A 15,944-nucleotide genomic window follows, 5' to 3' on the forward strand; every position below is an offset into this window, starting at 1 on the left:
TTAATGCACAATGTGCGCATTCATTCAAAGTACATGATGTCTTATGGGACTCATTCAAAGCACTCAGATGTGTTGCTCAACCCAGTAAGTTAACTGTACAGTTACTGGTATGCTTGAGATATAAAGAAAAGAAAGACTTGCATTTATATAGCGCCTTTAATGACCTCAGGACATCCCAAAGTGCTTTACAGCCAATGAAGTACTGTTGTAATGTAGGAAATGTGGCAGCCAATTTGCACATAGGAAGGTCCCCCAAACAGCAATGTGATAATGACCAGATAATCTCTTTTTTAAGTGATGTTAGTTGAGGGATAAATATTTGCCAGGGCATTGGGGAGAACTCCCCTGCTATTCTTCGAAATAGTGCAGTGGGATCTTTTACCTGCATCTGAGAGGGCAGACTGGACCTTGGTTTAAGGTCTCATCTGAAAGATGGCACCTCTGACAATGCAGCACTCCCTCAGTATTGAACTGAAGTGTCAGCCTAGATTTTGTGCTCAAGTCTCTGGAGTGGGACTTGAACCCACAACCTTCTGACTTAGAGGTGAGAGTGCTACCAACTGAGCCACAGCTAACACCTTGTTTCTTTATTTAGCTCCAAAGAAAACGGCACATAGGAAATGACATTGTGGCCATAATCTTCCAGGATGAGAACACCCCTTTTGTGCCAGATATGATTGCATCAAACTTCCTGCATGCTTACATTGTTGTACAAGTGCAAAACCCCTGCAGTGACAACACAGTGTACAAGGTAAGTGCACTCTGTAGCTGTGATCTCTGTTGACAGGTGATGGCCAATTGCTTATTTTAAGGGAACTTTGTTTGCCTAATCCAATGTTACTAACTTTTTTTGTTAAGGCGCACTGTCCAAATATCTCATTCATAAAGTGTTACCCTCAGGATTGCTGAACAACACACTGATGTGATTGACCCTGAATTCAATTGTGCCACAGTGAGAAATTACCAAATGCCTCTTTTGCTTGTGCTATGGATGCTGGGATAGCCCCACTCTTAATAGTCAGCGCAAGAAAGAAGAGGGCACAGCGCTCAATCCCAACCCCAGCAAAATCCTACGGCCCAGTGAGCTACAAAAGGACCAGCAAGTTTGTTGAGGGCCATAGGCTGATGGGAAGTTGGCTCTAGGTGGCCGTCAGGCTTTTTTAGGAGGACCACTGGCCTAATCCAAGTTGAAAGTTGGAACCCTGTAATTAGCTTCGGCAAATTGGTATAGGGAGGGAGAACTCAGTCAGGGATCATGCTCATGATTGCTATCCAGCAACTGCTGCTGGAAATGCCTTTGTGTATGTGCACGCCCTTTGAAGACAGCATCGAGCTCGGCTGGGATGCTTCTCACAGTCCCCTTATGTGCATCTTTGCTATTTGCCTCAACTACTCCTTGTGGTAGCGTGTTTTACAATCTTACCACTCTTTGGGTAAAGAAGTTTCTCCTGAATTCCCTATTGGAATTATTAGTGACTATCTTACATTTATGACTTCTAGTTTTGGACTCCCCCATAAGGAGAAACTTGGAAGGAGAAAAGGAAAAAGAAAATGTAATAAATTTACCACAGCAATTGCCTGCCTGTCTCCAGTCTGCCTGGAGTGGAGAGGAACTTACCAAGGTTATGCAAATAGCTGAGGCCAGAAGATCAGCTGGGGTCACATCTTTGTTGCAGGTGGAAGCTCCACCATAGCAGAGATGTGCCCTAATTCCATGGAAGCAGAAAATCTAGGGTTGAGGCACCTTACCTCAACAACCATGTACTGCCCCTTTACTTCTAGGTGCTGGAAAGTGGGATTAGGCTGGGTGGCTCATTTTCGGCCGGCACGGACACGATGGGCCGAATGGCCTTCTTTTGTGCCGTAAATTTTCTATGATTCTACCGCATAATACACAAAACATGCAAACAGTGCCAGCAAGCAAATGATACCAATTTAATATCATTGGACTGGAACACTAGTCTGTATTATAAAGAATTGTCAAATATCTGTTAGTGAAATAGTAATTGAATCTCTGAACCTCATAACACTCGGGCTTCGCTCTCACCGCTATTGTCATCAGAGCCCTTGCTTCAGTGGCTGTCTTATTGCTCACTGTTCGCTTCCACAAAATGACTTTCCTGATTGTATCTCCCAGGTCTCCGTCACAGCAAGAGATGATGTGCCGTTTTTTGGTCCAGCACTTCCTGACCCGGCAGTGTTCAAAAAGGTAACTCGTTTATCCACATCTTGATCACTTGGACCTTGAAATTACACTCTGCACCGATGTTGTGTATGCACACCTAACGGGTTCGTAACGATTATCCCGCTGTGTAATCTCCTGAGTTTGTATTCTTAATTAATGCATTTTTCCAGTTTTGCATTTTGGAGATTTCAAAAGTAAGAGTATGAATTTGTGTATAATATAACATAGAACAAGTTGGTATGAGGAATACACTATTACAGATTATAGGAACCCTTATTCCACCAGCAGGGCTGTAATGTAAATGAGCGGGTGCAGAGACATATCTGAAGTGATGGCCTCTCTCAGCATCACAAACAGCTGCCTTCTGCCACAATATTTTTCCGACCACAGATGGGCAGATTGCCTATTCTTGATACGGTTGTCGATAACCAACCCCCACAATTGCTGCAGACTGGATGGTACTGTTGGTGACATGAGAATTTGATTGTTTTTTGCTATTGCCGTATTGACATTGCTCAAGGTTGAAATGGCTCTGTCACGTGCTGGTGCTTTGCAATCCATCCCATTCATGTTTCAACAACAACTTGCATTTATATAGCACCTTTAATGTAGTAAAACATCCCAAGGCGCTTCACAGGAGCGTTATGAGACAAAATTTGACACCGAGTCACGTAAGGAGATATTAGGACAAGTGACCAAAAACTTGGTCAAAGAGAGAGGTTTTAAGAAACAACTTAAAGGAGGAGAGAGAGATGGAGAGGTTTAGGGAGGGAATTCCACAACTTAGGGTCTAGACAGCTGAGGGCATGGCAGCCAATGGTGGAGCCAATGAAGGAAATTAGGATTTTGAGGACTGCGTATGAGGGGAAACAACGTTTGCATGCAAATCACAATTGTGACTTAACTTTCGGGCCACATACCTGTCCTGAAGCCGGGGGGAGACATGTATGGAGCAGTAATGCACAAACTATACTATTGGCCTCCACTGGGTGCCTCCTTGCTTGACGCAAGGTCAGTTTGAAAACTGAATGGAATGCAATTTATACCTGCTTCCATATCTTAACGTGACACTGAGCATTCGTGCTGTAACTCTTGAGCATCCCATAACTTCTATACATTACATAATGTTGATTATATCCCTGGGTGGATTTAATTAAATATCTGATGCAATATTAATTAATTATTAAGTCGCTGTCCTCTGCAGCCTGTTTCCCCCTGGCTCCACTTCCTTTCTATTACATTCCATCCCATGAATACCTCACCGCTAACCTTGTACCAACAATGAGTGCGTGAAGGGATGAGATTGAGAGGTACAGAGGAAGACACTGCAATATGGGCAGTTGGGGCAGGCTGCTTTTAGTAAGTTATTTAAAATCGCATTGGATTATATTTTCTCTTCTCAGACTCTTTAGTCCGCAATACTAAAGAGAATAATCAGAGTTCACCACTATATTTGTACCTCATTTGCCGACAATAATTTAACTTGAGTTTTTTTTTACATTTGAATAATAAACTATTATATTTCTCCTCCATTATATTACTGTATTCAGCTGTGTGCTACTTGTTTCATTTTCGTATTTTACCAGGGTCCTGAATTTCAGGAGTTCTTGCTCACAAAGCTCATTAATGCAGAATACGCTTGTTACAAGGCAGAAAAGTTTGCTAAATTAGAGGTGAGATTTGAATTTTTCATGGACCTGCGGGCAGATAATACATAATGTGAGTCTGTGTGTGTCAACACTGAGCTGAACATTTGAGTTATAATGCAGAAGGGTAATCTAATGTATCTCCTTTGTACTGTAATCTTTAAATATTCATAAGTGTGATGTGCATTTCAATTTAAAACATACCAGGTCATCTATCTCCTTCTAAAAATAGACTGTTTGTGTGCATGCTGTGTTTGTAATTTTTAAAAGAACAGATTGGGCATGTACTTGAAAAGGAAAAATGTACAGGGCTATGGAGACTGAGCAGGGGAGTGCTTTCAAAGAGCATTCACAGGCATGATAGGCTGAATGGCCTCCTTCTGTGCTGTTGTAAATCTTTGGAATTCTCTGCCCCTGAGGGCTGTGGATGCTCAGTCGTTGAGTATATTCAAGACTGAGATCGGTAGATTTTTAGACTTTAAGCGAATCAAGGGATATGGGGATAGGGTGGGGAAAAAAGATCAGCCATGACTTTATTGAATGGCGGAGCAGGCTCGAGGGACCGTATGGCCTACTCCTGTTCCTACTTCTTATGTATGAGTCTATGAAAAGAAGACTAGCAGTAGAAGGTGCTGGCATTGTTCATGGGAGGTAAGGCGTTGAAAGATCTGGGATGTTTTATGAACAGAATTAATGTTATGTGAGGTGAGTTCAGCTCACACAGTCTAGATATAAGAACTGAAGAGGGATCAAATGTAACAATTCTTAGAGGTCTAGTTGTGAAATACATTACAGTGTGGGTCTGAGCCACTCAGACCAGACAGGAACAAAGTTTGATATCTGGCATGTACTGAATTTGGGTTGCTGCAGTTAGGCTAGGGGGATAACTCAGTGAGAGTTATAACTCACTGCACTTTTTTTTTATTCGTTCATGGATTGTGGGCGTCGCTGGCAAGGCCAGCATTTATTGCCCATCCCTAATTGCCCTCGAGAAGGTGGTGGTGAGCCGCCTTCTTGAACCGCTGCAGTCCGTGTGGTGAAGGTTCTCACACAGTGCTGTTAGGAAGGGAGTTCCAGGATTTTGACCTAGGAACGGCAATATATTTCCAAGTTGGGTTGGTGTGTGACTTGGAGGGGAACGTGCATGTGGTGTTGTTCCTATGTGCCTGCTGCCCTTGTCCTTCTAGGTGGTAGACGTCACGAGTTTCTGCAGTGCATCCTGTAGATGGCACACACTGCAGCCATGGTGCGCCAGTGGTGAAGAGAGTGAATGTTTAGGGTGGTGGATGGGATGCCAATCAAGCGGGCTGCTTTGTCCTGGATGGTGTCGAGCTTCTTGAGTGTTGTTGGAGCTGCACTCATCCAGGCAAATGGAGAGTATTCCATCACACTCCTGCCTTGTGCTTTGTAGATAGTGGAAAGGCTTTGGGGAGTCGGGAGGTGAGTCACTCGCCACAGAATACCCAGCCTCTGACCTGCTCTTGTAGCCACAGTATTTATATGGCTGGTCCAGTTAAGTTTCTGGTCAATGGTGACCCCCAGGATGTTGATGGTGGGGGATCAGCAATGGCAATGCCATTGAATGTCAAGGGGAGGTGGTTAGACTCTCTCTTGTTGGAGATGGTCATTGCCTGGCACTTGTCTAGCGCAAATGTTACTTGCCACTTATCAGCCCAAGCCTGGATGTTGTTCAGGTCTTGCTGCATGCGGGCACGAACTGTTTCATTATCTGAGGGGTTGCGAATGGAACTGAACACTGTGCAATCATCAGCGAGCATCCCCATTTCAGACCTTATGATGGAGGGAAGGTCATTGCTGTCGATGTCTGATGTCAGTGTCGGCAGTCTTTTCAAGCATGAGGAACATCACAGTGGAGCCCAGTCCTGTCCTCACCTAATACCTAAACCTGTGCACTTTCAAGGAGTAGAAATCCAGGCTCATTTTTCTCTCTCATGCTCAGGTGGGGCTGTGGAGAATTGTAACATTCTTACCAACACACTCAACTGTTCCTCGGTTAGTCTCTTAAATGCACTGATAACGTGATATAAATTATCAGCCAAATGAGAATCTAGTTTGTCACATAAAACCAAGGTTACCAACTGACACATTGGATGGCCAAAGAAACTGCATTGGCAATAAATAACATTGTTTCTGAAGTACCTGCTACGTTATCAAGTTTTGGGATGTTATTGGTTTCAATAAGTTAATTACAGAATTTTACTGTCATTGCTGATATGCTAGCTTCTATAAAGATGTACTTCAGCCCAATCAAAATATGGGACTTAACATGTTTGACAAAAATAATAGCGGCTAGCACTTTGAGGGTGGATAATTTCATTTCTAAACCTCTGTTAACACAGTCACCAATATTTCTGCATTACTTTTAGAATTAATGTTATTGATTTGTCATTTTTGATTTATCCATCATTTGAAATTATCTGCATTCTATGCAGTCAACGTTTACTGGCTTTGCTCGGCACAGATTTTGACACCATGCTCATCCTGGTGTGACTATAAATGTGGTAGGAGAGTCCCACTCAGGATCCACTGATTCTATATTATTGCTAACTGTAACTTCCATCAAGACCCATCTTTGCTGGTGACTAGCATAGGGCTAGTGTTGCATCAGCTCTGTGTGTAGTTATTGCCCAGACCGCTTCATGACAAACATTAATGTCAAAATTTGTACTTAACGACCAAAGCAAATGCGGCTTCTCAGATTGACTGTCAGTGTGCTGCTGGGTCGGTGTAACGTCATGGCTGAGTTATCCAGGCTGCCTCGAGGAACATTCTGTGGCTACCTCCTGAAATTTCTGTACACATCCAAGCATGCAGTCAACACGTGATGCAGCACCGATTTGCCTGAACATGCACAGAGGCATGTCTCAGCTCTGTGGAGAAATCTTGACCAGCCAGTGTAGCCTGGTGAGCACATTGAATAATGTACAGGGGAATCAACATAAAGGGTCACTGGTATGTAGCTTTGACAGAGTGCAATTTGACTTGACTCTTGAAGTTATTTGCTGATGTACCTCTTCCTGTACTTGTAATCAAGGAGCGGACGAGATCAGCCCTGCTGGAGACCCTCTATGAAGAGCTCCATGTAAACAGCCAGGCTATGATGGGTCTGGGCAATGAGGATGAAAAGATTGAGAATGGAGGAAGTGGAGGAGGAGGAGGATTCTTCGAATCCTTTAAGGTAACAGCATTTTTCAAGTATCGCATTTCATTAGGTTAATGTTCAGTTCTTTTTGTTGGCTTAAGCAGTTTATTAATTGTATTTTGCTTAATTTAAAATCATCATCAATATTCTTCCCTGAATTAACAAAATAATGTTTTAAATTTATAATATTCCCAGTGTTGATGTTTTCCCTTTTCTAGTTTGAATTGATATAGCAGATGATGATGTGATTGTTATTTTTACTGATTAAAACTCTTGCAGGTTTAAAATTATCCCCAGTAAAAACTCTGTGATTCTTTCCTCAACATAATGATGTAGTCAGGAAATTAAAGCAGATATGCTATCTACTCCTAAAGCATCATTTTATTGCAGTAAAGTCAAAGTGGCATCCACAAGATATAAACAAAACCCTTGCTGGCAAATGTGTACAGTCAGACCTTATTTAGTATTCAGTGCAGTGGGGAGTCACTGTAAATGTGTCACTGACACATGTTTAACAAGTGTTGAAGCATTAGCAAACATGTTAATTATATAAATCACCTTTTCTCAAAGAATATGTCACTTTGAAGCGTTGCAAGCAAACATAGAAACCATGTGCCTACTTCACAGGTCTGTGTTTTAACCCTTACCTTACCAGGTCCAGGAAAATTCTCGACTCCCTGGGCTTTCCACCATTGTAAGTTTTTAATGTGACTGAAAAAAAATCACTAATATTACAGCAATAAAGCTACTCACATATCAGGGATAGCATTATTACTGTAATATCCCCATGCTACTAAAGTAAACATTAAAACAATATTATATAAAAATGAAACATTTTAAACAATTTACCTCTGCCTGCCTTTTCATCCTTTTCTCCAGTTATCTTCTCTCTGTTCCTTTTCTAATTAATATACTCCATTCTTAGCTTTTTATTTTTTTTAAAAATATTCACTCTGCTGTTTTTTTTCTGTGTCCTGTCTCCCACCATCTATTTTGGTGGTAAGAGCAACTTTACAAATGTTGCCATTCAGAAGACGATTTCCACTGTGGCTTGATGAAGCAAAAAAAAACTGTTTGTTTACAATTCTGCCGGACCTAGTGCACCAAAGAAATTTCCCCCCATGATCGGGTGAAAACCAGTCCCACAAGAATACTGACTGGGTCAAACGTATAAACATTGTTCTGCATCCAAACCAGAAGGGGGTCTGCTGACAGTTCCGTAACCTTGGTGATACCCACAGCCTGACAGCACCCAGATGAGTAAACTCATCCTCAGTGTTTGAAGGGCAAAGAACAGACTCTACAATAAAGAGGAAATTACAACCAGTGTAAGCAATCAGGAAGCACTGAATGTTTCCATTTCAATTATTCTGGTATTTACTTACAATACAGAAGTGCATGAAGTGTTTTTCCAGACTTAAAGAGAAGGAGACACGCATAGGGGGGTAATTTTAACCTAATTCGCTGGGTGGGAAACCCATGGGACCGGGTGGAACGCCTGATTTCAATGTAGAGTAAAATCAGGCGGGGCATAAAACCAGCGTTACACCCGATCCCGTCAGTTTCCTGAAAGGTGGGTTAGGTTAAAACTTCCCCCATAATCTCCATTTCACTGCAACCTTGTTCATGCTTAATTACATCCTCCCAGTGACCACAAAATATGTCCAAGGGTCTGGGAAGGCAGGTATTGTCCATCCAATGATGATAGCCCAGTGAACACACCTTGCTGTACCGGATCATCACTAAGGAAGTGAACCAACATAAAATCTAAAATGGGCTGATTGAATTTTTTGGTAAGATCCAAATTGTGACCCAGCAGATGATTCAGGTTTGTAATATCTTTAAATTTAAAAAAAAACTGTCCCACTGTACAATGTGAAGCCACTATTCCGTTTTAGTTCTCGTGTCTGTGCTGTGCAGGTGCACTGGTGTACGTTCCTGATCTGTACATGTCTGGAGTTTTAATTTTATTTCTTGAGTAAGACATCCCATGGCAGTACCGAGGCATGTCTAATTAGAAACCCTGGGGCAGCATCTGGAACAAGATGAATACAAACAATAGCAATTATACAAGAGAAGGGTGACACAATTATAAATGTGAACAATTTATTATACAATTTCCTTCCCAAATTTTCTCTTCCCTCCCCCTTCATGCCACTGACTCAGGCTGGGATCACTACACCAGCAATGAATGTTTTGCTGATTCTGCAATCCCAACATGAAAAGTACAGTGGCTTTTTTAAATTATTTTTTCCAATTCACCCACACCCTCTTGTGGGTACTAACCCATCCCTAGAGTACATTTCCACAAGCCCTAGGCTACCTCATTCAGCTGCCAATTCTTCACATGTGAGCCCTGACTGCAAGTGTCAACAGGCTGTTCGACCATGAGAGGCTGATCTTGCCCCCTCATGACTTGCAAATATGAGTGTTTTCCGGTAGCAGTCCCTGGATACGAATCAGGAATGGGAAGACTGAATGTGATTTTTTCTGTTTCTATACATTCCTGAAGCTACCTGTAGCCTCCTCACCAGTATCCTAATCTTTAAGGTGAGGCTCCTTCTGCATCTTGTTTTGGTGACGGTATCTATGAACGGGGATGTAAGTGCTGAGGATGGAGCATTTTCCACTTTTTTTCCGTTTATTCTCACTCTGGAAATTACACATATATATTTTGTGAAGTTACTGTGCAGTCTTATTACAAGGTACGTATATGTCAGCACGCACACTGGGGCAATGCACTATTACGACTCAATTTTTGCACTTTTTGCGCACTCACGCAATCACACATCAGGCACAGCATGAGTCAGATGCAGATTGAAGTGCTCTCTACTCTGCGCTTCAATCCAGGGGCTGTCGACTCTCACTCATTTGAAGTATGACCGACTTACATTTCTATGGAAATGTGGCCATTTCGCCTCTAACAATTAGCAGAGCTGCATTTTTTAAATGGGTTTGTGATCTGTGTCATTCTTTTTGATCATTAATCACACTCCAAACATTCACCAAATGTTGACGACATTGCTTTAATCATCAACCTCAGAAGGATTACAAAACCAGGGTGGGTAGTTGGAGATAAGATACAGATCAGCCATGATCTAATTGAATGGCAGAACAGCCTCGAGGGGCTGAATGGCCTACTCCTGTTCCTATGTTCCTCTCTTTTTCCACTTCCCACAATAAGGATCATTATGATCTCTCAAAGATTTCCAGTTTAGTACCAATTACTGCTTGATTGTTGAGCAGTCTTGTGCCATGGTTTGAACTCAGTAGGAATTGGATCAAGACTGTCCAAATCCATTTCATGTAGCTTTAAGTCTGATATTTAACCAGGACTTTGTCAGGCATCTTAGTGCGTGTTATACTGCAGGTACCAGCTTGACACTGCTACCCACTGCAGTGAGATGCAAGCTGATGGCATCAAGTTATACTGCTGCTTACGCAGCACTCTAATTCAGGCAAAGTGAAGCTCTGAGAATACATACTTGAACCCATGCATGGAATTGAACTCTCAAACGTTGAAAACCTGCTTTTAAAAAAAAAAAATTAATGAAGAGCTAATATCTCTGATGGTCCTTTATTAACATTAGAAACGTAATGGTCTCATTTAAAAAGATTTCTTCACACAAATTGCAGTGGAAGACAAGCCAAAACAACAAAAAGTAATTTTTCCACATTCTAAACTGAACCAACATGAAAATCATGGGCCCAGTGAAGATGCCAGCCAATTCAGTGTTTTCTTTTCTAAATCAACGTATAAACCTGTTTTTTCCCATAAATGCTTGAGGATTAAGGTCATTATTGTGGAGTGCTCCATTCAATAAATATTTGATGCCCTGAAAGTAAATTTAATTCAGAGTTGACCTAATTTCTGATGTGAAGATTTGAAAGATAATGTTGAAGCCAGTTAAATGCCTAAAAATCTTGTATATTCAACTGCCTGAATTACATTATTAGTCAATGTGGTATCAATAGCTAATGCAAAAAAAAAACCTTTTGCTGTGGGTTTCCCATTGTGGGTTGAGCAACGCCAGTTAAGTTGTATTTTGTGGGGTTTCTAATGTTCACATGCACTCGATCTCCCAGACAGTCTAGTGGGTCTGTATGATTGTCATCTCCCTGATGGTCTAGGGAGATGTGTTTGTCGAGTCTCCCTAACAGCCTAGTGTATCAGTCTGTATGTATGTATATGCCAGAATTTTCCTGGTGGAGAATAGAAATGTTTGCATCTGATCTCCATGGTGGCCTAGGAGGATGCATGCGGTACTGGTTAATCATATGTGTGTACTTGTCTGATTTCCTTTATGGTCTAGTTGGTGGTGGGGGGGGTTCTATCCGATCTCCCTCGTGGTTCTCATGGAAGATGTATCTGTTTGATCTCTCTCATGGTCTAGTGGAAATGTGTCTGTTTGATCACCCTTACGATCAAGAGAATGCATGCAGCTAATCTCCTTGATTGTTTATCATATGTGTATACGTGTTTATCTCCCTGGTGATCTAATGCATATGTGTGTGTCAGTCCAGCTCGTGGTTTATGATGAGTGTATACATGTCCAGTCTTCCTGTTGTACAGCAGGTATACACGTGCCTGACCTTCCTGGGACTAAGGTCACCTCAGTCTAGGAGAATACATTCATTCTGCTGGTCAAGTGATATCCTCCAAGACTTCAAATTTAGATTGTTTGTTTATAGATTCAGACACTCTGAATTTAGAGCCTCCAAAAGTCTTAAATAAGTGGAAAATCCCTAAAGACATCAAAAATCAGTTTGTCAAAGCACCTTTTGTGTTGAAATAAAACCATCAGATCTTTAGCAGCTGCCTCTATCGTTGCGCGATAAAAAATGAGAGATTTCCTTTTGTTGCCCAGTGATTAGCTTGCAGCCTCACCGCCCTACAATAAAACAGAAGACTGAAGATCCTTGTGGCAGTTCTGATAGTTTTGTCTATTCCACAGGGAACTACTTAGAGCTTGGAATGCATCAATAGCAGAGATCATTCTGTTAATGTCTTCTAACATCAAGTGTATGTTACATTTAAAAGAAAACGTAACTGACCAACCCTGAAACTAAATTGCTTTTACATTGAGGACCTAAAGTATTTGCTGTAAGTGTCACAAAAATGGTAGCTTACAGTATTTGATTTGACAGAATCAGTGGGACGAAGCTTGGGGAACTCAGCTGCATGCAAACTGTCCAAATTGGTGAGAAAGAAATGTGCTACTGGACCCTGCCAATAGAAGAAGTCCCCACCACTTATAGCAGGCTCGTTCGTGCAAACGCGATTTGCCCGCTATACGCGATGGCCACTATAACGTGGCGGCATTAATAAAATTAAAAATCATCTTAATTCGTTAGTTGGCCTGGAGTGGCCGCTGAGCAGAATTTGTATTTTACAGTAGCCTATAATTACACTCACTTTTCTCTGTGAAAATCTCAATCAGTGGCTCTGCCCATCATTAGTTTAAATTGTATTGACCATAATCACAATGGGATTAAAAATTAAAACTTTTTTTTCAAAAGAATATACTTTATTAAAGTCTGCCAGAGGTCAGTTAAAATATCAGTGCTGTTTTTGAAGAGTAGACCAGCTTTCTCAGTCTTTACTATCACTTTTTTTTTTGAGAGCGGTGATCACTGCAAAGGTTGAAAAGAATAGGAGAGAACATGAGAAAAGTCTGGAGGCAGTGTACAGGTTTATGAAACCTGCATTTTAAATTGTAGAAAAAATGGAAGCCTATGGGAAGTGAATTCTGCCTCAATAAGGCTCTTTTATCACATTCAGTGCACCTTAATGAGGTGCGAACCAGTGAGTAAATACAGCTGTTTATGGCCAAAAGAAACGCAGCACTTAAGACGCTATAACAGGCAATTTTGAAATTGACATTAATGCAAAAGGTTAGCGCTTTTTGGCCGATATAAGTGACTACCTGTTTTAAACGTGGACGTTTTAAGTGGTGGAGACTGCAATGGTAAGTTGACTAGTGCTGGAACGACAAGTCAAGCTGTAATCTTGATAATGGTATACTTTAAAATAAGAGTTTTTTTTAATTAAATGCTGCAGTTGTACTAGATTGAGTAGAATACTGGATTAGAATGCATTCAAAATTTGTGTCTGATACCAGGTTTGTGTTGAGATAGCTGATTTTAGCGGGGAGTGGTCATGGGAGGGCGACAAATTGACCTTAGCACCCCTGGAAAAAGCCATCCAAAGTTCCTGCTCCTGATCACTATGTAAAGCATATGTGTTGGCAATGGTGGGATTGGCACCAGGTTTGACTCTTATGCCCCTCAGGAGACTCGATGTCCAGGTTGAGGCATGAGGGATGGCCACTTGCCTTAAGACATTGGCATCAGCACCCACAGGAGGGGTGGTGGAGGAAAAAAGCATTAATTTTTTTAATAGCTTTGCTTTTTTAGAAATCCCGTCCCTCCAGGATCAGACGTTTCAAATAAAGTACTTGAGATAGCTACACACAGGCAATGAGTTCAGCTTGATTTGTCTTGAGCACTATAGGAAACTGTGTGCACTGGAAGGGCAAGAGCCAGGAAGACATTAACATCTCTACTTCACTGTAGCTGGTACACACGAGACAGGAATCAAATGCCTGGTGAAATGGTGATACTTACCACTTAGCTTTAGTTCTTGAATAATAAAGTACATTTAATTTTAACTGTCACTATCTGGAGTTTCAGAGCCAAGGTGAGAGGATGAATTACAGTTGCTTGTAGAAGCTCATAAATCTTAAGTTTGAGTTACTTAAAAGGTCCCCTAGCACCTTTTTAATAAGTATTTAACTCCTATTTTAGCTGCGATTGAACCTGATTGATGGGGTAGAATAGGATGGGGACAATGGAACATCTCCTTTTGATAATTGGTGTTATTCAAATCATGGGCACGTTTTGTCAATGGAAGCATAATATATTTTAGCAGGGAAAAAAGTCTTGACCATCGTGACATTATATATTATCCCCAGAATCTAACCGCATAGACTTTAAGCTTGAGTGGTGACATTCTACAGAGACAGCTTGGGTCATCAAAGATCGTCTGTTAATTGTTCTTCAACTGAAAGCAGGCCTGATGTGTCACATTCTTGGAGTAATTGGCCTCAGGTGTTACGAAGAGTCATTTACCGTTGTTTCAAATGGGAAAAAAATGGAGATTAAATGGGCTACTCGTTCTCCAACTGCAACTGCTGATGCCCATATTAATTTAATTCGGAACATTCCATAAAACGTGACGTATGACTGATTAAACCTTTCTTATTCAGCGGGTGATTAGAAGTCGAAGCCAGTCGATGGATGCCATGGGTCTCAGCAATAAGAAACAGAACACTGTCTCTACGAGTCACAGTGGCAGTTTCACCCACAACACAGGAGAAACCATCAAAGCCCCTGGCATTGTAAGTACCAGCCCCCTTTAGACCTACACAGACAATGAAATCTAACGGCATTATCAGTACAGAAATCAGCAACATAATCTCAAAAATAATTTCTTTGAATGTTTAACCCTTTAAACACATCTTTACCAAGTCAAAGAGATAAATTCGAGAAAACGGTACATTTTACTCTCATTGTAACACAATCCTCACGAACCAAGAAACTCAGGTTATAATGAGGTACATGCTACAGTGAGTGTCACATAACCTAGTATAAATTAGTAAGTAGCTTGAAAAAAAATCAAAAACCAAGATCCTGTGGTCTTCTATAAGATAGAAATTAATGTCATTGATGATTTTGTATGAACAATTAATACATTTGAAATAAACAGGTTATTGTCTCCATTAATGTTTAATTGAGGCTTTTGACAAGGTCCCACATGGCAGACTGGTCAGAAAAGTAAAAGCCCATGGGATCCAAGGGAAAATGGCAAGTTGGATCCAAAATTGGCTCAGTGGCAGGAAGCAAAGGGTAATGGTTGACGGTTTGCTTTTGTGTCTGGAAGGCTGTTTCCAGTGGGGTTCCGCAGGGCTCAATACTAGGTCCCTGGCTTTTCGTGGTATATATCAATGATTTAGACTTAAATGTAGGGGGCATAATTTGGAAGTTTGCAGATGATACAAAAATTGGCTGTGTGGTTGATAAAAAGGAGGAAAGCTGTAGACTGTAGGAAGATATCAATGGACTGGTCAGGTGGGCTGAAAAGTGGCAAATGGAATTCAATCTGGAGAAGTGTGAGGTGATGCATTTGGGGAGGGCAAACAAGGCAAGGGAGTACACAATAAATGGGAGGATACTGAGAGGTGTACAGGAACAGAGGGACCTTGGAGTGCATGTCCACAGATCCCTGAAGGTAGCAGGACAGGTAGATAAGGTGGTTAAGAAGGCATACGGGATACTTTCCTTTAATAGCCGAGGCATAGAATATAAGAGCAGGGAGCTTATGCTAGAAATGTATAAAACACTAGTTGGGCCACAGCTAGAGTACTGTGTAGAGTTCTGGTCGCCACATTGCAGGAAAGATATGATTGCACTAGAGAGGGTACAGAGGAGATTTATGAGGATGTTGCCATGACTGGAGAATTTTAGCTATGAGGAAAGATTGGATAGGCTGGGGTTGTTTTCTTTGGAACAGAGGAGGTTGAGGGGAGATTTAATTGAGGTGTATAAAATTATGAGGGGCCTAGATAGAGTGAATAGGAAGGACCTATTTCCCTTAGCAGAGAGGACAATAACCATGGAACATAGATTTAAAGTAATTGGTAGAAGGATTAAAGGGGAGCTGAGGAGAAATGTTTTCACCCAGAGGGTGGTGGGGGTCTGGAACTCACTGCCTGAAAGGGTGGTAGAGGCAGAAACCCTCATTGCATTTAAAAAGTACTTGGATGTGCATTTGAAGTACCGTAACGTACAAGGCTACAGACCAAGAGCTGGAAAGTGGGATTAGGCTGGATAGCTTTTTTTCAGCCGGCACAGACATGATGGGCTGAATGGCCTCCTTTTGTGCTATAGA

The 15,944-nt window shown here is 41.5% G+C and overlaps 1 protein-coding gene across 17 annotated transcripts in view; it reads left to right on the forward strand.

Annotated features, from left to right (window-relative positions):
* Nucleotides 1-15,944, forward strand: part of rap1gapa (RAP1 GTPase activating protein a) — a 477,305-nt gene that overhangs the window by 414,237 nt on the left and 47,124 nt on the right. For 14 of the 17 annotated variants that reach the window (XM_067970459.1, XM_067970460.1, XM_067970461.1 and 11 more), the window contains 5 exons: nt 596-751; nt 2,138-2,209; nt 3,772-3,858; nt 6,887-7,030; nt 14,263-14,394. In XM_067970459.1, coding sequence (XP_067826560.1) covers nt 596-751; nt 2,138-2,209; nt 3,772-3,858; nt 6,887-7,030; nt 14,263-14,394 — 591 coding nt within the window. The remainder of the gene's footprint in view (nt 1-595; nt 752-2,137; nt 2,210-3,771; nt 3,859-6,886; nt 7,031-14,262; nt 14,395-15,944) is intronic. The other 3 variants (XM_067970466.1, XM_067970456.1, XM_067970463.1) reach the window with 1 other exon arrangement.

This window comes from Heptranchias perlo, chromosome 32 (genome assembly GCF_035084215.1).
Source record: "Heptranchias perlo isolate sHepPer1 chromosome 32, sHepPer1.hap1, whole genome shotgun sequence".
Lineage (NCBI taxonomy): Eukaryota > Metazoa > Chordata > Chondrichthyes > Hexanchiformes > Hexanchidae > Heptranchias > Heptranchias perlo.